Here is a 23,106-nt window from a genome sequence, read left to right on the forward strand (position 1 = left end):
TTGAGGAATGCACGGTAAGTACTTTATTGAAGCAAGATGTTGAAACCTTCACATTTTCTGGGGGTGATCAGGACATCTTTGAATGAGAGAGGCACTCGTGTATAAGATTTTTAAAGTCTACTTGTTACATATGGACACGATACCTTCCTGAAAGAGAGAGAGAGAGAGAGAGAGAGGAGGCTTTAGTCATGCTGCCCCTGGAGATGACATGTTCACAGGGGCTACTGTTGACACCAACATATGAAGGACATCGCACCCAGCGAAGGCACTGGACCCACCAGGAAAGATAGCTGAGCAGGCAAGGAATTCAATAGTCCTGGTGGATCTATGACAAACCATGCAGGACAGGGAACAACATGTGCATAGTGGGACAGATAAACCCCAAGTGACCCAGGCATGGGACTCGGGTTTCTAATAGAGCCAGGAGAGGGTCAAGGGTTAGGCTGAGCAGCCTAGGATTTCCTCTCTCAGAGTCCCAGGTCTGAGGGCTCTACGTTTTCATGCCAAGAAGGTGCAGGGTGAGAGAACAGGACAGGGGCAGGAGAGGGGGGAGGGGACGTGGGACATTGTGCCTGCAGGAGATGTCCTGTCTCCTGTGTGGAGATCAACTTCACAGCACGCAGACTTCCCCACACTGAGCACCCAGCCTGTGTGGGAATTTGTGCTAACCCAACTTTATTCCAGGGGTGGACCAGCTGGGAAACGGTTGTAAATATCTGATTTTTAAAAAAATTTTATTGTTGTTCAATTACAGTTGTCTGCATAAATATCTGATTTCTTCCCCAACACAGAACAGAAGTGTCTCATCTCCACCCAATACTGCCGAGGATGTAACAGGGAGGGTCTGTGCCCACTGGCTGTGATAGGCGAGGGCTGGCAAAGTAGGGCAGAGGGACAGGGAGGGACTTTCTCTGTGAGAGCTGGTGGAGCCCCAGCCAGTCATCCCTCCATCCTGACAGAGAGCTTGGGCCAATGCCCACCATTACCCCATTTCCCACACTGTGCCTGCCCTCCAACACTCCCCACTCTCCATGATACTCCCCAGGGACTGTGACACTGGGTGACAAATCTGGCCCTCCAACCTCTGAAATCTCCCAGGCAGGCAAGCAGCAGTCTCTGCCCTTCAGCATCACCACCTGGGCCCTGGTTGTCCTCCCCAGGACACTGTAGGTAAACATACCCTAAGAGGTGACCTGAGAAGGAGGAACATGCTAGACGTACTGTACAGCCTTAGTCTAGCTCAGCAGGTGTCATGTGATCTGAGAGTAAATTAAACAGGTGAGAAGAGGGGCCGGTGCCTCCCCGCCCAGTGCCCACAGTGTAGCACCCTGACCTCCCTCCTGGCCGTGCAGCTGAGCAGAAGCCCCTACAGAAAAGGAGAAACAATTTACCACAACGTCGTGAGCTTTCTGTCTGCTCTGTTTGGGCATACGGTCTACGCATTGCTTCACTTTTATCATGGCTTCTGAAGCTTCTCTAGGTGGAAAAAATCTCAGAAGATTCAAGTTGTAGAGCTCTTCAGGGTCCAAAAAGAAGCTTCTAAGTTCAGTCCTAAAAGCTGGGCAGAGTGTTGCATTTGCTGGAGCAGAAGAAGAAGAAATACAATTGATGTAAGGAAGTCACTTTTCCCATACAGGTCCCTGACCTTAGAGAGGAATGCCGGGGAGTTTTATGGTCCCATTCAATAAGTGTGTGAATGACAATGGAAAATCCTAGAAGTCGTGATTTGCTGAAATCACAGAGCAGCAGCAGGGCTGCTTCTGAAAAAAACATTCACAGAGCCTCAGTTCAGCTGTTCTCTTGTGTAATGTATACACATGCTTTTCCAAGACTCTCCTGCTTTGCTGAAACTCACTTTCCTTGGATTTCAGAAATTAGGGTTTGGTCTGCCATTAGAGTGACATGTTATTTTGTCTTTGACTTCGGGATAGAGGAGCTCTGAGTGATCAGTTTTTCCATCTCAGTGGAGAGGACGATCTCACAGAGATCTGAGAGGAGGCACCAAGTCTGGAGAGGAGCTGGTTCCAACGATGGAATGTTGGAAGATGCTCTTTTGAGAGTAAATTAAACAGTGGAATTATGTCATTGGGTGAAGACAGCTAAATAGCTTAGAAAGGATTCTGAGGATTCCACAGGAACCACAACTAGCTCTTCTGGTTGGCACTGAATAGAGAATTCCTTTGAGATGTTGGGAGGTGGCAACTGGAGCCTACTTTGGGCTCCAAGGAGATTGTGTTGAGACGTGAAGTCACCACTCTTCCTGGTCTGGATTCTCCATTCCCAACCCCCGCTCTGCCCCTAGTCTCTACAACAACCTGCATCAGGGAATGTGCCCTTCTAGGCTCTCATATGACCTGATCAGACAGCAACTCTGCAGAGATGGGGAGTGGTCAGATCAGAGGCAACACGGGGAAAGAGGAGGAGTTCAGAAAGTCAGAGGAAAGAGAAAGAGTTGAAAGCACTTGAGTCCAAGTTGAGGGCATGACGACACCACAAAGTATGGCTGCATGAGTGGCTAGCAAACACCTAGAACCCCAGCCAATGTGGCCCTAAGATTGCACTGGTTCCTCTGGTCCTGGTCGGACTTGCAGAAAAGCAGCAGGGTGTGTGGATGTGTTGAGTGCTGCTGCTCCTGACTGACTCCTGGGGGAGCCAGACCTTGCTGTCTCTTCTTGAACCAAGAAGTGTCCTAAAACCCTCCCGGCTGGTACATTCTATGAGTCTGAAAGACAGAGTTCAGGAGGCATGGACTCAACTGGCAGCAAAGACTGTGGGAAGGAGAATGGCTGATGAGACTCAGAGCAGACCCCTGACACCCTTGGTCTCACTCCTTGGTCACAGGTGCTCCTGCTGGTGGCTGTGGGAACCAAGGATGAGAGGAGACTTGAGAGGTTGAGCATCTTGCTCAAGTCACAGCGCTGCTGAGTGGCAGAACCTTGATGCACAACCAAATCTACCCAGTCCTGGTGCTTGTGAACATAGACCCGAGACGGGGAGTGAGGCTTCAGATGGGGAGCTCTTCAAAGTAGCCAGAAAGCGTTTTCTGTAAAGTTCCAGGGTGTTGGGAATTGATACAGGAACCCTGGGCCTTCTGGGGGCTAGTCTACAAATAGCGGGGCCGGTTTGGATTTTGATCCGTTCACCCTCCCTTCCCAAATAAGTTACCTACTTCAGAGAAGGTTACTTACCTGGGCTGGTGGTAGTCTGATTAAGAGTGATACTCACCCTCATAGCAGCAAAGGGCCAGGGTGACCAGCAGGACAGTCAGGGACAGTCTCATGGTCGATGTTGCTCTGAGTTCAGCTTTGGCAAACAATGAGCAGTTAGCAGCTGGACTCAGCGGCCTGGGGAGCCCAGGGCTATTTGTCCACAGTGAGTGTCACAAGTCCTGCCCACTTGGACGTGGCTGGTCACAAGGCCTGGCTTGCAGCCATCTCTTCCTCATTGAGGCCTGATGACAACCATCAAGGTCACAGCCCTGGAGTCTTAGTCAACCATCATCATTGCTGGCACCATGTACATCTCCTTTTGGGCATAAACCGAAGCTGAAGTTTTACAAAAGTATGATCACTTTTAGCAGGTGTCCACCAGGATTCAGCTCCTTAACTGGAGTTTCAGAAATGTATAATCCATTGATTGATGGGAGCCCCTTTTAAATTTATCTCCTTTATTGTGGGCAGTGACCAGTTTTGCTCTTCTCTCTAAGCCTAGCATCTGACACAGAGAAGAAGATCGGCACATAGTCCTGGAATGTTTGCTGTAGATGCATCTCAGTGCAGAAGGATGCCTGCTGGGTCAGGGTCACTCTGGGCAGTTGAGGGAGGAAGGTCAGTGGTGTGAGCACACTTGTGGAAGAAGGCCTTGAGAAATGAATTGTTCTCACCCATGAGTCTGGCAAAAGGAAGGGCAACAAGGAAAGAGTTGTTCACCCTGACATGACCGGCAAGCTGGCATGGAGGCTTATCTTGGAGGCATGCCGCCAAGAACTGAACAATCTTGCTTGTTCCCTGAAATTCCCTAAAGGCATGGAATGGCCATGGTTATGTATACACCTGAGCCTAAACTTGCTGGGAGTGTATGCGATGGATAACAGTTGCTTTTTGCTTTGAATGCATTGCTATCCGCCCTCATTGTTTTCCTGCTCAATAAATATGGTGAGAAAATCCAGCTCGGGGCTCTTCAGCCTGATGCTGCTGAGTCCTCTGCTTCTCATCTTATCATCCAGATCAGCGATCAGTCTTTGTTTGCCACCGTTCACACTGCAACACACACTCCTGAAGATGTCAGTTGTGTTCAGGTTTTGAGAGAACACTGTTCCATGAGGAAGATTACCTCCTTAGCTCCTGCCCTCGTGGGTCCTCCACAGGCACCCCATGGAACCCCAGGGACCTGGGATTCTTGGAGGAAAAGCTTTAGGAAGCAGTCTGGAGATAGAGGAGCATGCTTGAGAGCCTCTCAGGAGAGATAGGGTTGGACATGAAGTGGTGTTGGGAGGAGGGATCCCATGGGAACGGCACCAGGGAAGACCAGACACCATAAACCAGGTGGCTGGTAGGGAAGACAGGAACCTGTGCGTGTTACCCCGAAATGCAGGTGCCCAGTGGGATAGGACGACTTTGTGGCTGGAGACAGACTGGGCAGGTCAGACAGAGGGCTCCTGTGTCCCAGCTACACTGGTGACAGAGAGATAGCTAGGGGACACCACTCCACTTGCCCCAGTGCTTTCTTCTGGGGAGCAACAGGAACTTCTCATCTTGTCTGCTGGAATGTCAAATGTGCCACCACCCTAGAGGACAGTGTGGCCATTTCTTATAAACTACATGTCCCCTGACCCCACCACCCAGGAATTGCCCTCTGTGGGGACAAAGGTGCCACCAGGCATGCGATGTTGAGCCAGGGAAGGCTGTGCCTGTTTGGAAATAGGGGTAGATGGGAACACTGTGTGCTTTCTGCTCCATGGTTCTGTGAACCTAAAACTATCCTAGAACTAGAGACTAGTGAATAATGAAGGGTAACATCCTGTCGGTGTCACTTTCTTCAAATAAGGGGAAATGTTGGACTAAAAACAAATGAATGACTGGTCATGGTATGTAAAGGGTTGATGGCCTCTCTGATAAATCTAAGATAACCTCCTGAGAAAAACTGAGAACAGATGAAAGCTCGTGATGCAGCTGAATGCAGGACGGCCTGTGAGGGACACTCTCTTCCCATAAACCTGTATCACCATGGGACGCAACAGAGATACGGGCACCTCTGGCAACAGCAACTCCAGCAGCAATACAAATACATTAAGGTTCACACAGTTCACACACGCACACCTTGAAAGATAAAGTCGTGAAAATTTCCTCACAGATATAACAAGGAATCTGAAAACACCAAGGCACACACCTTGTTCCTGAAGAAATATAAGAAAACGTGAGGTCAACTCTTCTCAAATTACTGTAGAGTTTCAATCCTGCCCACATCAGAATGCTAATGGGGCAGTTTCACACATTGTTTTGAATTAGGCAGTGCTGTTTGGGTCTTTCAAACTTAGGATATGTTCCCTTACTGAGTTGTGAGGAGGAGCCCAAATCTAGGGCTTACCTGGGTTGAAGCTCAGCTCTGTAACTTTGTACCTGTGGGGACTACAGCAAGGTGCTGATGCTCTCACACTCACTACCCTCATCTGTACAATAAGGCTGAGAGCAAAGCATTAGTGCGAGGATAAATAAATTAATTCAGGAGCAATGGTCACCACAGTACCTGGCAGTAGGGGTCAGCTGTTCCGATTATGCAACAAAAACAAAGAATGTAAGTCCTAAGTCAAACAGAATAAACCATCTCACCCCCAAAGGCAAATGTCAGACTGAATCTAATCAACCTTGCCAAGGATCAATGTTGATTTATCCTAAAAGCTAATTGAGTGTGTTTCTGATTTTGGCTCTGGTTCCAGTGGGATTTCTCCTAGTTAAAATAAGATCATCACTTTTCAATCACTTCTTATCCTGTTTTATGATCACATCTAAGTGACTGTTATTGTTATTTTCTAATCCTAAGTCCTGCATCTTGGAACTCAGAGTTTAGGAGGGTGGTGGGTGGGGAAGGTACTGTTTATCCCAAGACACACAGAATCCCTTGACTATGGTCCTCAGCAGGATGGGCTGCTGACAGGTGTCCTTCAGCAGCTGTTGAAATGCCAGGGCTCCTTCAGCTCTGTGTCTAAGTGGGGAAGAAAAACATGGGGGATGGGAACATTTGAGTGATCATCATTTCTGGATCATGATGTCCACGTTTACTTTGTGATACAATTTATGTATCATCTGGTGACACTGGTTGTCATGTGCCACCTCCCCGGTATAAACATCCTTGTTCCCTTTTACCAAGATGGATGATGTACACGTCGTCTGTCAGATCCTACCTGGCACTGAGTCTGCATGTGCAGCTCCAGACCCTGAAGGGCTACGTGTGAGCAGTATTTTGCAGGACACAACTTATGTCTACAGAGAGGGGTCCCTGTGTCCTGGCTTTGAATAACATCAAAGAAGGGCCCAATATGCTGTGGCTGATCAATCATTAAAATAATTTTGAGTGGCAGATCCCACTGTCAGTCTTGGCCCATTCTCCAAAGGAACACCTGGACTCCAGTGACATTGGTGCCCCAGATGTATGCTTTTCACAGGTGCACAATCAAGTGACAAGTGCTGCAGGGTCGAGACCTCTGAGGATGAACACCGTGACTGAAAGGGCCCCATTTTTACCAATACATGATGCTCTCCAGGGATATGTAACATCAAAAGCAGGCCTCATCCAGCTCATTAGGAAATGTATTGATCAATAACATTTTACTGTAATAAGCAGTATCAAAATTGGAAAGAGATAGATTGGGCTTTCCCCAAGGCTGCAGGGATCTGTGACGGTGCCCACATCACCCATGTGCCTGACCTGACAAACTCTGTAAGGCATGTTACCACTTCCTCCCCTGACCTGTGCACTGAAGAGCCCTGAGATGTATGTCCTGAGGCTTCAGGGACACGTGTGCTAGGCTGCACCTCCCCTCCCTCTCCCACTGGCCTCTGTGCACAGCCCTCAGTCCCCTAACCATGATCTGACTACTTGCTGCAAGAGGTGAGCTGCCAAGGGAGACCCAGGCCCAGGAAAGGGCTGGAGCATCAGACAGTGCTCCCTTCCTCTTGTTCAGCAACTCTTGCTACAGCTCCATTGTCTTAGGGTGGCTGTATGTTCTTTCTCCATCGTTGCCAAGAATCTCAACTTAGGAAGAATGGTCTCCAACAGATATGGAAAGTTGTACATTTCAAATTACAAGCACATACATCACCCCAATAAGTCTTGTTTTCTCTCTTGCTGATGGTTAGTAGCAATGTCTGACCATAAAGAGAGTCTTTATTGTTGAGTTGTGACATTTTTTGTGCCACATATTAAGTTCCCTTTGTGTGTGCACCCATTTTTGAGTTACCTATCATGTTCCACAGTATAGTGGTCTATTTCTAAGGCTACACTAATCTGGATCAAGAAGAGTTTTTTATTAATTCACATTCAATATCTGAGTGAAAAGTAACCACTCAGTGTTCTTCCTAATCTTCTTGGCCATTTTCACACATAAATTGGTCCATAAGGATTTTTAAATAATTTTATCCAGTTCCTCATTAATATCCAGTGGCATTCACATTGAATGTACATTGAGTTTATATATCAACTTTGGACAGATTGACATTTTTATAATTAGTCTTCCAAATACACAGTATATACCTTACTCATTAGATTTGTTCCTAGGTATCTTATGGTTTGTCACTTTTGCCAATGACACATATTCCAGTTCTAATTCTCACTTTGTCCTACAGCATACACAAGCTGTTGTGTTTTTATATATTGAGCATGTATTCAGGACGTACAATGTATCTCCTCATACTATTTTAATACTGTTAGTGGTTCTCTGTGAGCCTGTTTCATGTCTCCTGGTGAAATAATCATGTTGTTGTCAAGTCGAAGAATTTAATCTCATCTTTGCAAATATTTACACTTATTTCACGTTCTTATTTGAGTGTGACACATAGATGTAGGGAACTGTTCCACACACGGGAAATGTAACCCAGCTCCCACTCACAAAAGTCAGTGGGAGCAAGGTCCAGCAGGCAGGACACATGCCCATGGACAGGTTCTCCCGTGGGGAATCAGGCTTGCATGCTACCTAAGCTGCTATGAGACTTGCTTTTGCTAAAACTCCCTCACCCTGAATTGAGACAGCAAATGTTTGGGGAGTATCTTTAACTTCCTAAAGTCCATGCTAAGCCTCCCAAGTATGGAGTGTGACCAGTTCAACCACTTTCCCCCTTGAGCTGTAACGTCCTTCTCTTTGAAATAATTAGCAGCATTCTTTCCTTTGTTGTCTGTAAAAGGTAATCACCTACCGTGAACCTGTGCATAGCAAATGAAGACCATCCTCAATATAATGTGCCCAGAAAAGCAATAAAAGCCTTTCCAGGCACGGGTTGGCTCTCGTGGGCTCTCTCTGACCCTCTTGCCCTCTCTCTCACTGAGAGAGTGGCCATGCCGTCCCTTTTTCTCCACAGGATTCCTGTAGTCCGTGTGAATTTGTCTATTGCTGCCTCAACACAGAGGTCCCCCTGGCTGGGATCCACATAACAGAATTAGCAGACCCATGTTCACTAATGTTGTGGGTTCATCAAGTATTTTTGCCCCCTGGTAATACGAAAGTGCCTTTAGCATTCACTGTTTTAGAGTGTTGTTTGCTGTTGACTTTGAAGATTGATTTTATTGGTTGTAAAGATTTTTCTTCTATTCCTACTTCCTTTAGAATTTTACTAAGAGTGTTCACCAGGATTTGTTCCTTGAAGCTGCATGGGAGGAACAACAAGTGGTGTCTGTTGGCTCCGGGTCTTGGGAAAATTGCTGTGCTTGCTCCCTTCCCCACAGAAGTACCTGCTATCCTCCCAGGCAACACAGACTTCAGATGGGAACCCTCTGAAGTCTAGAGATCACAACTCTGGCAGTGGAGAGACTATTGGAGACACTTGTTGCACAGGTTACAACAGATGTACACCAATAGGAAGGGTCCCTCTAAAGAGAAGAGAGACCATTCCAAGAAGGTCCTGGTTTTGGCTGCATCTGAGGAACAAGCAAGTGAGAATTCTTGGAGAATGGGATAAAATTGGAAGGAGGGTCAGAGTCTCAAGGAGAATCTCGTGTCTGCTGCAGAAGATGTGGGAAAAGAAGGTGACTTGATGCATAGGCTGCGAGAGAATTTGTGGATGGCCCCATTCCTCTGTGATGTGTGGCAATGTGGTTCAGGCAGCCCAGCTTTGCTCTCTGCAGTTACCTGGCTGCTTGTTTTAGTTGACACGGCAGGTGTCTCCAAATTACTTGTTCAGCTGAAAGTCGTGGAAGATGGTATCTTGAAACTGAGGACTGATGGCTCTGAACAAGACTTGGGAATACAGCATAAAGCCCTGGAACCTCAAGTGGAGAAACTCAACATCACAGCAGCTAAAAGGCAACAAGAAGTGAAAATTGTGGGCCATCGTGGTCATGTGGGGACACATACGGATGGGTGTTTGTCTTACACATTGATCTTCCGCCCCCACCATTCCTCTCTCTCTAATAAGTAAGGAAATAAACAAACAAACAAACAAATACATCTTTAAAAAGAGGAACTATGTGCTCAATTCTGCAATAGGTAAAATGATGAAGAAGAACAGAGACCTGCATAGACACCTTCACAAACTGTCACAGACCCCTGGTCAGATTCATTCCTGGAAACCAACATTCCCCTGTTAGGACCGATTGAAGCTGCAAAGAGCAGAAACGAGAAAGAATTTAAAGAAGCTGTCCAAGTGTTCTGGGAACATGCCAACAAATTGACTGAGTTCACCAACTTGGCTCATTTCATATCAAACAATGAAGAATATATCCAGCTTGTTCAGACCTCTGTAAGCCTGCTAGAAACTCTCTTTCCTGAGGATATCGATGCTGCATTGGCTGTATCAGGTAAAGCAGAGAGTGAACTGTCCCAAGAGTATGTGGATCTTTTGAAAGAAGAGTTGGAAAAAACAGTCCATGTTCTCACAGATGGTGTCGATGATGTTATCTCCACTGATGACTTCCTGGCTGTCTCAGAGAGTCACATATTGGAATATGTGAACAAACGTGTCATTGCTCCCCATGAGAAAGATGTGGATGGGCTGGACTACAGAGCTATCACAATATGAGGCCCAGCAAGCCAGGTCATTCCTGCAGCCACCTGAGCCATGGACAACTATGAGCCAGAGGACCACATGAGAGAAAGTGCTGGAAGCTACCAAGCTTCTCTCCAACACAGTCATGCTTCATTTTACTGAGCCAGTGGATGCAGCAGTGGAAGCCCTCTGCTCAGATCCCGATTGCCCATGGATGAGAATGTTTGATTGAAGCCTCTTGCCTGGTATGCAGTGGCATGGGGGACACCAGGAAAGTGATGCTATTGAGTGGGACTCCCAAGGAGATGTATGACTCTGACTTGGAGACAGAAGGCTTCTTGTCTGAAGTAGGACAAGTGCCCAGACAGGAGCTGATCAGCCTATAGTGGGCCAGAGTGCCCAGGCCATCCTGGCTAGCTTCCCCAAGAGTAAAAAGAAAATACTGAGAGACAGACAGTCAGCTTCTAGGAGAAAAGAGGAACTAGGATGCTGAGATGTTCAAAAGGGATGTCAGTGGTAACAACACAATTGTGCTGCCCAGGCAGATGAGCGTGATGGTTGTGGAGGTGAGGGACTTTGCCCAAGGTCTGGGACACTCAAAAAATACATTGGCTGTGCAGTGCTGCTAAGAAAATTGTCAAGGCAATTTTCGGGTGGCACAAGGGTGGCCATACCACTGCAGACCATTGCCCAGATGAGGCCTGCAAGCAGGACCTGCTGGCCTCCCAGCAGCACATTGCCCTCTACTGTCACCAGCTCAACATCTGCAGCAAGGTCAAAGCCAAGGTGCAAGCACATGGTGGGGAGCTCCCTACCTCTGGGCTAGACAGCGCCATGTCCCTCATCAGCACTGTGAAGAACTTGAGGAATGTCATAGTGGGGATGGTGAAGGCATGCTATGGTGCCTCCTCCAAATACCAGAGGTATCACGGTACGGGTTGTCCAACCAGCTGGCTGTGTCCTGGAAGATGAAGGCACCGGAGAAAATGCCTTGGTGAAGACAGAGAAACAGGACAAGACACAGGCCAACAGTGAAAGGGCATCTCCAAAGATGCAGGTGAACCCTGGGCAGGCTCTCGGAGAATTCAGAACCATGGACAGCATCCAAAGCTGCTGTAGCTAGCAGCCCCGTGCCTTCCGGCCATTAACTTCAGTTCCTGTTCTTCAGGGGAGTGTTTTTGCTGAATGGAACACTGAAGTTAGATTGCTCAGACTTTTAAACGTGGGTAGGTGGGGAATTTTGCACGGGCACACTTGTGTTTAAGTTGGTCACAAATACTCTCAGAATTCAGGAACATATTTCCAGCTATGTTTTTAACAAGCTTAAATAAAAATAAAAATTTCATAACCAAACAGATTCCCACATTAACTGGTAAATAATGCCCTTGACCAAGTGAGATGCCTATTGTCTTAGTGTGGCATCAGGGTTTGAACAAAGGAGAGAGCTGACTCACCCCTGGTTCAGGGAGGGGCCTTTCACCAGCCCTTGGTCCCAGCATTTTGGCTGCTATTCAATGGCTATATTGAGTCAGGGAAAGCAAAGTGGGTATCTCAGGAAGCTGTCCCCAGAGGACGAATGTCCCTAGAAGCAGTTCTGAGAGGGAGAAGCCACATGCAAACCACAAAACAACATCTATCATGAAGGAAACTGATTACTCTCTTAATGAGAGAAATTAGAATTTTAATGCACGGGTACAGTTACTAACATACACTCCACTGCAGGACATATCAGCTGAGTTACTTTCGTTCAGGCTACAGTGTTGTGATGACGTAATCAGAACTGGCCCTTCACCCCTTCTGCAGCCTCAAACACACATACAACATTGGGCTCCCTTCTCATAACTGCAGAGTTTCCTGCCTGGGCTTGCAATAGAGCCTAAGAGAAGAGTGTTTGCTTGGGCAGTAATTGAGACTTTACCTTATTTGTGATTAAAAAGTGATTACTGTAGCTACAAAGTATGCTTTTACTGTCTCCTCTGAATTTTATGAACTTGAATATTTTTCACACTAACTTTTCCTGATAACTCCACCTTGAAACAAAAAAAAGTTCACAACATTGCACATTTATTGAGGTAAGGATGTCGATTAATGCCTTAGAAGTTGAGGTGGACACTTGCATCTTGAATCCACACCATATGTTCAACTTGGTAAGGCAAGTCTGCTGTCTGGCCTTCGCCTCCAGGGCACACCGCACAAAAGTCACCCCCCCCACACACACACACTTACATGCCACTGCTGATGGGACCCTCCTACTCCAGGCGTCTGGGACAAAACTACTTTAATAAGAACATTAAGATTTATGCTCCCAAGTCAATCCCATCCTCTCACAGGTGTGCGGGGGAATTTTCCAGAGACTACCTGACACGTGATATTGCAACAGAGTGAGGAGTGAAGCAAATGCATGAATGCCCCTGTCTTCCACTGAGCCAGACATGAGGAAACTTGGGCCTATCTAAACAGTGCTACTCTCCCCACTGAAAACAGAGATTTGGTAAAGACCAAAGCCCAGACCAGTGTGGCTCAGTTGGTTGGGTGTAATCCTGTGAAGCAAAAGGTCACCAGTTCGATTCCTGGTCAGGGCACAAGGCTGTGTGCAGGTTCAGTCCCCATTTGGGGCGTGGTTGCCTCCAAGGTATGTCTCTCTTAAATTGATCTTTCTCTCTCTTTCTCCCTCCCTTCCCCTCTCTATGAAAATGAATAAAATCTTAATGAAAAAAAAGACACCAAGGAACTAAGGGAAGTAGAGGAGAGAGTAGACAGGATTGAGGCACTACTGCACACTGCGTGTGCAATAAAATAATAACTACTTCAAGTATGTCCTTTGGTGTAATTTGGAAAACACACTGCTCAGGGACAAGACCAAGGTGGCAATCCATTCAATGACTTGTGTGCATTCTTCTGAGTCCCTGATCTTCCCTTTCTCCAGAACAAACATCTGTCATCATCTCGCTACATTTTTCCTTGCAGTGGATGAAAAAACAGTGGCTTACATTGTGACATCTGGGCTCAGTGCAGTTCAGAGGCCAGCAGAGGGGTCAGCTGCAGGATGTGCTGAGGTCAGAGGGTGGGGCAGTGGTAGTGCCCCCAGGGGTGTGGGCCATGAAGGTGCACTGTCTGTGGAGAACTGAAAATGTTAATAAAATGGAAACAAGTCCACTGCTTTTGATTATCACTATTGTCCAATTTTCTCAACAGTATCACTGATAACATAGTCCTCCGGGATGAACACTCTAAGCAAATGTTGCCTTGACCTGGACCTACTCCTCCCAGATGCCTGTCCATGACACATCCTGACCTCAAGGGTTCATGGGGAACCCAGGATCCTCCCACTGAGTGGCTCCAGCATCTCGCAGGCCCTTAGGGCTTAAAAGAAATCTGATACAATGGCAGACTTAGGGAGAGGTCAAAGCCAAGGAGACATTAGATCAGTCATTGGTCTCCAGGGGTTGGGGAGAGGGAGGGAAAATAGGCGGAGCACAGGTACTGGGGGGCAGGAAAGCTGTCTGCACTGTAAGGGTGTTACGCCTAGTTGTACATTTCACCAAACACATGGAATGTACAACACACGTGTGAACCCTACTGGTAACTATGGGCCGCATGTGATACTGATGTGTCAATGGGGGTTTGCTAATTGTGACACATGTCCCAGTCTGGTGTGGCTGTAGATGGGGGAAGGGAGGTTGAGCATGGTCGTGTGTGGAACGCTTGTGGGAACACCGCACTTGCTGTTCAATTTCTCTGTGAACCTAATCCATCCTAAAAAAATTGTCTGTTGAAAAAGGAAAGTAGGCATTGGCTGGTGTAGCTCAGTGGATGGAGAGTGGGTTGTGAATTAAAGGTTGCAGGTTCGATTCCTAGTCAGGGCACATGGCTTGGTTGCAGGCTATGTCTCCAGTGGGGGCCACGTGAGAGTCATGCACACATTGATGCTTCTGTCCCTTTCTGTCTCCCTCTGTTCTCCTTTCTCTAAAAATAAATAAAGAAAATCTTTAAAAATAAAAAAAGTAGCAAACTGTAAAAAATATTCTCTTCAGACAAGGAGAAAATGATTTTGCCCCTACACAGTGTGGCTCAGAGGGTTGGAGGGATATCCCATAAACCCAAAGAACGCAGGTTTGATTCATGCCCAGGGCACATGCCTATGCTGGGGGTTCAATCCCTGTTTTGGATGTACACAGGACGCCACCGATCCATGTTTCTCTCTCACACTGATGTTTTGCTCCCATTTTCTTTCCCTGCCACCCCCTCTCTCGAAATTCAATAAGCCCGTCCTCCAGTGAGGATTTTTCAAAAATTAATTGATTAGGACTCATGAACATGGGCAACCGAGTGGTGATTGCTGGGAGGAAATGGGAATAAGGGGACTAAGTGGTAAGTGGAAAAATATAATAAAGATTACAATAAAAAAGGAACTGATGAATTAAACATTTAAGACAATCTACTAAAAAAAAGAAACTGATAAATTGGAACTGATAAGAATTCCTACCATTAGCTGAACACATGCTCAGCACAGAACAAGGGACTCCTGTCCTGTAGCCCAGTCATTCCCATCCCGTGACGTCACGGGAAAATCAGGACTGTGGCATCAGGAACAGTAGCAGCAGCACCATACTGGAATGGACCTGCAGAAATGTGCAGTGTGTTCAGGAAAAATTGTGAAACTTTACTCACAGAGCCACACACCTTGTTCTTCAAGGGTACATTTATAATTTTACAGGTGTCAACTATTCTCAAATAATTCTACAGATTCAATGCTGCCCCCACCTGCGCCCTCCCAGGACAGGTGTGCTCTGTTTTGAATTCTCAGGTGTGGTCTGCATGACCCAAAATGAGAACATTTGCATTTCTTGGATAGTGGGGAGAAGTGTGACTTTGGACACAGACTAGTGGTTTCAAGGTCAGCTCTGCAACTCTGTACCCATTCTTCTTCAGCTGGTGCTGTCTGTTTGCCTCACTTTCCTTCCTCATCTGTAAAATAAGGGTGACATCTGAGTGCCGACCTCAGAGGACTTGTGTTGGGGGGAAAGGATAAATGGAGCAAACGTGCTCCCCACAGTGTCTGGGGGTAAATGTCAGCTCTTACACCTCCATCAGGAAGGATCAAATGTAAACACTAAGTCACACAGACTAATTCACCTCATTCCTAAGTCCAACAGCAGGTTGGGTCTATCTGACTCTGCCTACAGGAGCGTGTGTTTCTCTTGAGTGCTGACAGAGAGTGCTTCTGAATCTGGCTCTGGCCCCACTGAGATTTCCATCAGTTAAGATGAGATCATTACTTTTCAGTCACTTCCTTGACTGTTCATGATCACCTGGGAGTCACTGTTACTGTGAAGGTCACACCGTAACATGGGATATTGGAACTAAGGGTAGAGGAGGGTGGTGGGTGGGGGTGGGTGTTACTTACACAGGGCACACAGGGTCTTCAGACTCTGTCCTCAGCAGGATGCACAGGCACACATGTACCTCGGGTGTCAGGATGACATCGGAGGAGTTGCTGAGGGTTTTTGTCTTCAAACTGGTAAACACACACCAGGGTGATGAAAGCTTCTGAGGGACAGGTACTTCACTGGGTCTTGCTGCCCACAGCTGGCAGGGCATTCTCAGTCCTTGACTTGAGGTGCCAGGAGGGGAAGTGAGCCAGGGAGAGAGGTGACTCAGACAAAGCAGGGCTGCATCTTCTCTTAATCCTGAAAGTGGACATATGACATTTATTTTTATTTTTAACGACCTTTCACTAAAAAGTTATTACTGGGACTCTTGGTGCCCCCATAAACTGTGTGAGTCTCCCTGGAAGTTGCAACTGGCCCATTCTCTTGTTTCCACCATGACCTGCAGGTAGTGGGGTTCCAGGTATATGCATGTCTTTCAAAGGAATAAAGCAAAGCAGGAGATTTTGAGATTGGACCTCAGCCCTCCTCCCTTTGCCAGTCTCCAGAGTGCTGTCACCAGGCAAAAGTTATGACCACCCTTCTGCTCATACCCCCACCAGTCCCTCTTCCTCCTGGGCTATCCCCTCACCCAGAATGACCCCTGACTGTTCTCATGACAATGTAGCTCCCTTCAGAACTGACTCTTCCACCAGACAACACCCAAACAGGGAACTAGGCAATCAGTGTGTTTAGGTTCCATGAAACTGTTATAATTTCTTCAAAAATATTAACCCAAAGTTACTCTACTAATAATGAATATGTGCAAATGAACCTTGTGGGGTCTGTATGTCTATTTTTTAATTATATTTTATTGATTATGTTATCCCAGTTGTCCCATTATTCTTTTCTCCCCTTTATCCTCCTCTGCCTGGTACCCTATTTCCTCCAGCATCCCCCCTCCCTTAGTTTATGTCAATAAGCCATACATATTAATTCTCCGGCTTCACCATTTCTTATTATATTCTTACCATTCCCCTGTCTCTTTTGTACCTACCATTTATGCTTCTTATTCCCTGAACATTTCCTCTTTCACCCTCCTTCCCCTCCCTGCTGATGACCCTCCATGTTCTCAATTTCCAGGATTCTGTTCCTATCCTAGTTGTTTGCTTATTTTGTTTTGTGTGTTTGGTTCTTTTGTAGGTTCACTTATTGATAGTTGTGAGTTTGTTGTCATTTTAGTGTTCATAGTTTTGATCTTCTTCTTTTTCTGTGATAAGTCCCTTTAACATTTCATATAATAAGAGCTTGGTGATGATGAACTCCTTTAATTTAACCTTAACTGGGCAGCACTTTATCTGCCTTCCCATTGTCAGTGAGAGCTCTGCTGGATAGAGTAATCTGGGATGTAGGTCCTTGCTTTTCATGAGTGTGAATACTTCTTTCCAGCCCCTTTTTGCTGGCAACATTTCTTTGAGAAATCAGCTGACAGTCTTATGGGAACTCCTTTGTATGGGAACTCTCTCTTTTTCCCTTACTGCATTTAAGATTTTTTCCTCATCTTTAATCTTGGGCAATGTGTCTTGGAGTGGTCCTCTTTGGATCCAAGTTGTTGGATCCAAAGCTTCCAGGACTCTCTGAGCTTCCTGGACTTGTATGTCTGTTTCCTTCTCTAGGTTGGGAACATTTTCTTCCTTTAGTTTTTCAAATAAGTTTTAAATTTCTTGCTCTTCCTCTTCCCTTTCTGGCATCCCCATGATTTTGATGTTGCGCATTTGGACACTTCCCAGAGTCTTCTGATACTTTCCTTGTTTTTTTTTTTAATTATTATTTCTTCATTCTTTTCTGGTTGAATGTTTCTCTCTTCCTTTGGTAACAAATGATGATTTGAGTCCCTGTTTCTTTCCTTTCACTGTTGGTTTCCTGTATGTATTTCTTTATTTCACTTTGTATAGCCTTCACTTCTTCCTTTATTTGGGGACTGTACTCAGTCCTTTCAGTGAGCATCTTGATTACTAGTGCTTTGAACTCTGGATCTGCTAGGTGCTATCTCCTGGTCACCTAGTGCTATTTCTAGAGTTTTGATAGAGCCCTTAATTTGGCCTGTGTATCTTTTTCTTAAATTTTATTTTATTGATTCTTCTATTACAGTTTTCCCAATTTTTCCCCCTTATCCCTCCTATGCCATGTTCCACCAACACTCCAACATTCCCCCAGACCTTAGTTCATGTCCATTAGTTGTTCAAATAGTTCCTTGACTTCTCTGTTTACTATACCATTCTTAACCTCTCCCCATGTATTTTATGCCTACCAGATATGGTTTTTATCCCCTGTACCTTCCACCCTCCCCTCATTTTTCCCCTCCCCATCACCACTGAAAACGCTCCATATAATGTCCATTTCTCTGATTCTGTTCCTGTTCTACTTGTCTCCTTAGTTTTTCCTTATTCGGTTCAATTGATGATAACTGTGAATTTGTTCTCATTTTACTGTTCATAGTTTTGATTTTCTTTGGCCTGTATTTCTTTCTCTATGCACACCATTTCATGTTGTAAGGGACGGAGCCTTAGATATTCTCTAGGGTAGGGCAACCCACACAGCTGTATTCAGGGGAGGGGACAGAGAGAGAACAATGGCCCTTTCTTGGCTCTCTCCACGCTTTCAAGAGACTGGTAGTTTCTCCCACTGCCACAACCCCTGCATGTTTTCACATCAGTGGGTCTGAGGGTTATTTCACACACTATGGACACCTGGGTTGTGAGGTTTGTGTCACTCACCTGTTGTTCCTCCCAGTTTATCCACAGGGAAATGTGGGACTGCGTGGTCCATCAGTGGTGGCCTTGCCATGTGTCCTCTCTGCCTCAGCTGCCCATCTGTGCTAGTTGATAGTTGCTTCTTTAACTCCTTGGTTGTCAGGCTTCCATTCAGTTCAATTTTCTGGTATTTCTGGTTGATTTTTGTTTTTAAATTGTTTGTGTCTTTCTTCTGGTTGCTTGAGGAGGTGAAGCATATGTACCCATGACTTCATCTTTACCATAAGTCCTATTATATTTTGTATTAATGCATAAAGAAGAGGCTGAAAGTACCAAAGACCTAATAGTTCATAATAATAAGCAACCTTCCACTTCTCCACAGCTCTTCCACACTGGTGTCAATATTAGACACAGACAAAGGGACCTTGTCCCTGGACCCACACCTCATGTTTTAACATTTTGCTTATTAGACCCCTACAGACACACTTGTTTATTAGGAACTCATGGTCCCTGCTCAGTCTTGGTGCTTTGCACGCACATGTAGAAGTTGGCCGTGGCTCACTGATTGGTGTGGACCATTTGGAAAAGGGACTACTTATGTGCAATCAGAGTGGACTTGTGGAGGGAGCAGCAGAAGGCTTGTGATGGGGAGTCAGAAGGGGAAGATTGACTGCAGTCACTGAAATGGACCCTCTCTCATCAGACTGGTTACTGGCTTGGAAGGGAGGAGAGGCCTCAGGATCCTGAACAATGGCAGCTCCAAAGATCCAAAGAGCAAGAGTGGAGAACCAGAGGTCAGCCCCTGGATCAGGCAGCCAGAGAAAACCCTCCCACTCCTCAGACTCAGCTCCTAGACCACGTTGACCCTACCTGCTTCAGGACACGCCCAACCTGCTACAGTGCAGTAAGGGGACCGTTGATGTGTTCATGTGTTTCCCAGGGGCCCCTCTTGTCTCATGATCTAGTTGGGGAGGTCAGTCAGAGGGCACTTGCCTGCATTACTTGGAAAAGTCACCATGAACCATGTGGACTGTGCCAACACACCATCAACAGCCAGAGGACAAGTTTGATTGAAGTATTGGAAGGGTTGTTGGAGATGGGGGCAGGGAAGCACTGGTGCAAGAGTGGCCATGCGGAGGTGATCTGTGTGGACACTAGATGGGGCGTTGACTCCCGAGAAACTGTCCACGGCCAAATATGTCGGAAGTACCCCTGTGAAAATGCACCAGGTTGGGACAGAGAAAAGCAGGTGACAGCTTCCGAAATGAACCAGCAATGAATGTTTTTGTGAAAGAGATTAAGGTAATGTGAAGGGTATGGTAAGGTGTGAAAGAGTCTTTGAGGTATAAGCTTCCCAATGCAACCCCCTGCCTGAATTCCCCAGGGAAGCTCACCAGTCACCCATGGAGGCAGGCTCAGCGGGAGCTCACTCCAGAGGGTAAGAGGGGGAATAGATGAGCCTCCACTTGGCTTTGAGGGACCATCACAGATGCCAGACTGTGTCAGGAGGAAAGCCCAACATAGTCACAACCCAAGTGTGGAAAGTGGACATTCAGGCAAGGCTCAGCGCCTTGTCAAGAGGTGGAGATGACCTTCATTCAGTGTTCAGGGAACATTTTATCCCATAGGGGTTCACCTGTGAGGTGAGAATTTCCTCTTAGGGGTGTGAATTGAGAGTGAGGATCTTCATCAGCACATTGTGGAGGTTTCATGCACATAGATGGTGAGTTTCATTGTCAGCACTGTGTGGGGACCTAAGGTCTAGGACAGAGAATGCCCAGAGTGGAGCCTGGTACTGTAAGGAGGCACAACGTCAACTTGAGGCCTGCCAAGGACCCGGGAACCTGAGCAGGCCCCCATCATTAGGACCTGAGAGCCTGAAAGTGCCCAGATGGACCTGGGGGAGGGGATGAGGGAGGACAGTCACATGCCAGAGACAGGATCAGTGTTGGGCTGTGGGCCGTGAGGGACAGGATGCCTTTCTGATTCTCAGCATTTCGCCCTTGAGTGTGTAAAGAATGATTGTGTCCTGGTGGATGTGTATACACGTGTGTGTGAGAAACGCATGTGTGAAGTGAGCCCCCTTAAAGCCTCCATTTTATTCAACCACCAAGAAACAACTTTGGTTTTGCAGATGCTTTACTGAAATGGAAATGTATGTGAGGTTTCAACAATTGTCTTGCATTTGTAGATGGAAGGATGAAGAAGGAAAGCTCAGCTGTGGCTTCTACCCGTGGACAGTCGGTCTGTGGACAATCTCTGTGGTGGTGTGGAAGTTAGTACCGAGCACACCAAGTGCTACTGTATATTGATTTCTGGAAAACAAAAACAGAGACATCACTTACATCTCACTTGTTCTTACCGAGGAGCATCCTGAAGAACAAACACACCTCCTAATTGTTCCCTGGATTGGTCCACATGCATTGACAGGAAGCTGGTGCTGGAAGAGAAGCTGGAATTATCACATTTCTTCTATCTTAGGTGACCATGAGCAATCCCAAAGGCTGCTGGTGCTGCCCAATCATGTACCCCCAGAGTTAATCCCCTTGTTCATTTTATCTGCATGTTTCCTCTTCTTTGAAACAAGGTAGCCAACACTATGCTGTGTTTTAGTTTTCAGTACCTCAGTCCGAACAGGAGTGAATGTGAAGTTCTGAGTTGCTGCATGTTAGAAGAAGAGCCAACAGCACCATGGCCCCCACCCAGCCCCTGTGTGTGACAACACATTGCAGGTGTGTGCTCCTCGTGGTTTGTCTAACTGAGGATGTAAAGAAAATACCCATCATCTTGAATTGAAGGGGCTGAGAATTTAAAATAGTTTAGTTACAGTGAATGCACATACAAATGTTACTCCTTCACCACTTTCAATTCACAGCTAATGGTGTGAAGAACATTCAGTCGGCAGTGCACCCAACCTGCAGGACCTTCTCATCCTGCTGGCCTGTAGCTGCAGACCCTCCGCACCTGCCAACTTCCTTGCCACCTACCCTGGAAATCACTCTTTTTCCTCTGTGTCTAAGACATTGGCTACTTTACAAAATGCGATATTTCTCTATTGGTGACTGGCTCATTTTCCCTTCCCATAGTTCTTTAGGGTTCATCCACGCCATCCCCTGTGTCAGGAATTTCTTAGTGATGTGCACTTTCCTGTTTCTGCTGAGGCAGTGTGTCCAGATGGATACCCTGGAATGTTGCAAATGTTAAATGAGGGCAGGGAAGGGCACTAGATCACACTACACAACGTCTGTCCTACGTGGAAAGACTGCTGCATGTGAAACAATTGGTTTCTGTTGTCCCCCTCTGACCACCCGGGAGGGATTCACAGCCATGGTTTCCACGTGTCACTCTGTGGCCTTTAATTCACGGTCAAGGAATCCAAGCACTGGTGCCAGCAAACATAGGTTGCTTGACAGTGCAGCGAGGTTGTGTTAATAAGATGGAAGGAATCTACCTGATAAAGAGGACAATCACGTGCTTCGAAAGAGTTGTCCCAAACTGAGCACCTGCATGTCCTGTCCCGCAGTCAGACTCACTTAAAGAGGCACCAAAATTACCTGCATTACTTGGACCTTCTCCAGAGTTTCTTCACCCTGACTGAGAAAGCATTCCTTCATTAATGCGGCGGCCCTTGCAGTTTCTTCACCTGGTAAGAACGGCAGGACGTTCTTGATGTATTCAGGCACGTCCATATTAGGGTCAATGGTCATATTGATCAGATTGTCCATTAGATCGCAGCCAACCCCTGGGAAGAAAACATGCAAGTGCAGGCTCAGTGACAGAGGTGTGAGCTCCATGTAGGGCCTGACTGTGATGCTGTCATGTCACCTCCCCACAGGGACATATGCTCAGAGAGGCTGTGGGAAGGGTCTGAGTCCTCAGTTCTAGGAGACTCAATTGAGACCAGGATTTTCTTTTAGCCCTACAGCATCTGCCTCCTTGTCCTTGGCCCCGCCCACCCCACATACACACAGCCCAGACACCTGAGACATGAGCTGCTCTGCCTGGGGGCTTGAGGAGCAGGAGCACTTGCACAGGAGCCCTGAGAACAGCCCTCCTCCAAAGTCAATGCCCTGTCGACACTCACCCGCATAGCAGTACAGGGGGAGGGCGGTCAGCATGAGGATGGTCACCAGCTTCATGGTTCAGGCAGCTGCTGTGGGCTGGTCACTCTGATGTGGCAGGAAGAAGGAGCTCCCCATGGAGGTGACTGTCCAGACTGCAGCCTTTTATTCTCCTGGTAGCCACCCTAATCCCTCCCAGGCATCACAGGATGAGTCACAGGGTAAACCTGGCCCTGGGCCAGGAAGGGACTGGGAGAATCTCCCAGACCCAGCCCACCTGGGCTCCTTTCATAGAAACCGAGTGCACAGAGCTTTGAAAACCCTCAAACATTTGAAACTGCAATAATGGTGAGGACATTACATGAAATTAATGCCAGAGTGCTGGCTAAATAATAAGGCAAATGACAACCCTGTGAGCCTCTCTTGTCATCCCTGTTGCTTTATTATTGCTGTGGTCCTCATTATCTCTTACCCCTTCCCCAGTCTTTCTGCCCCCATCCCCTTCCTATTCCTTCTTCACCTTCAACTCTTCCTCCTCCTCCACCACATTCCTCTCCTCTTCTTCTTACCACACCCTGTTACTCCTCTGGTTTCTCCTTTCCTTCTTCAGGGTTCAACACATTTCACATTCAGTCTCTGTTCCCCTGATTTGGCAAGCACCTGGGCTGGGTGCAATTCCACCTAGCTGCCTCTTAGCACAGACTTCCCTTGCCCATAGACTGCAACACAG

The 23,106-nt window shown here is 46.8% G+C and overlaps 1 protein-coding gene, 1 non-coding gene and 2 pseudogenes across 2 annotated transcripts; 2 read left to right on the forward strand and 2 right to left on the reverse strand.

The window, feature by feature from the left end:
• On the reverse strand, nt 1-3,383 carry LOC112317038 (uncharacterized). Its single transcript, XR_011651186.1, has 3 exons — nt 3,226-3,383; nt 1,392-1,579; nt 1-147 (listed from the first exon to the last, which is right to left on the reverse strand). It is a non-coding gene; the product is annotated as an uncharacterized protein (transcript).
• A 4,898-nt stretch (nt 3,384-8,281) lies between these two features.
• LOC112317368 (catenin alpha-1 pseudogene) lies at nt 8,282-9,626 on the forward strand (annotated as a pseudogene).
• A 40-nt stretch (nt 9,627-9,666) lies between these two features.
• Nucleotides 9,667-11,316, forward strand: LOC139440235 (catenin alpha-1 pseudogene; annotated as a pseudogene).
• A 9,120-nt stretch (nt 11,317-20,436) lies between these two features.
• On the reverse strand, nt 20,437-22,538 carry LOC112317035 (mammaglobin-A-like). The gene is made up of 3 exons (XM_024573997.3): nt 22,400-22,538; nt 21,870-22,057; nt 20,437-20,630 (listed from the first exon to the last, which is right to left on the reverse strand). The coding sequence occupies exons 1-3, from the start codon at nt 22,452-22,454 to the stop codon at nt 20,592-20,594; spliced, it is 282 nt and encodes a 93-aa protein (XP_024429765.2). The 5' UTR covers nt 22,455-22,538; the 3' UTR covers nt 20,437-20,591.
• Nucleotides 22,539-23,106: the final 568 nt, after the last annotated feature.

This window comes from Desmodus rotundus, chromosome 5 (assembly GCF_022682495.2).
Source record: "Desmodus rotundus isolate HL8 chromosome 5, HLdesRot8A.1, whole genome shotgun sequence".
In the NCBI taxonomy this organism is placed as follows: domain Eukaryota; kingdom Metazoa; phylum Chordata; class Mammalia; order Chiroptera; family Phyllostomidae; genus Desmodus; species Desmodus rotundus.

What these genes read in the sequence shown, in the direction of transcription:
- LOC112317035 (XM_024573997.3), bottom strand. Translation starts at nt 22,454, where the DNA reads ATGAAGCTGGTGACCATCCTCATGCTGACCGCCCTCCCCCTGTACTGC. An exon ending in CCCCCTGTACTGCTATGCGG is followed by an intron (nt 22,058 to 22,399) that starts GTGAGTGTCGAC and finishes TTTTCTTCCCAG; the next exon opens with GGGTTGGCTGCGATCTAATG. An exon ending in AGAAGGTCCAAGTAATGCAG is followed by an intron (nt 20,631 to 21,869) that starts GTAATTTTGGTG and finishes TTTGTTTTCCAG; the next exon opens with AAATCAATATACAGTAGCAC.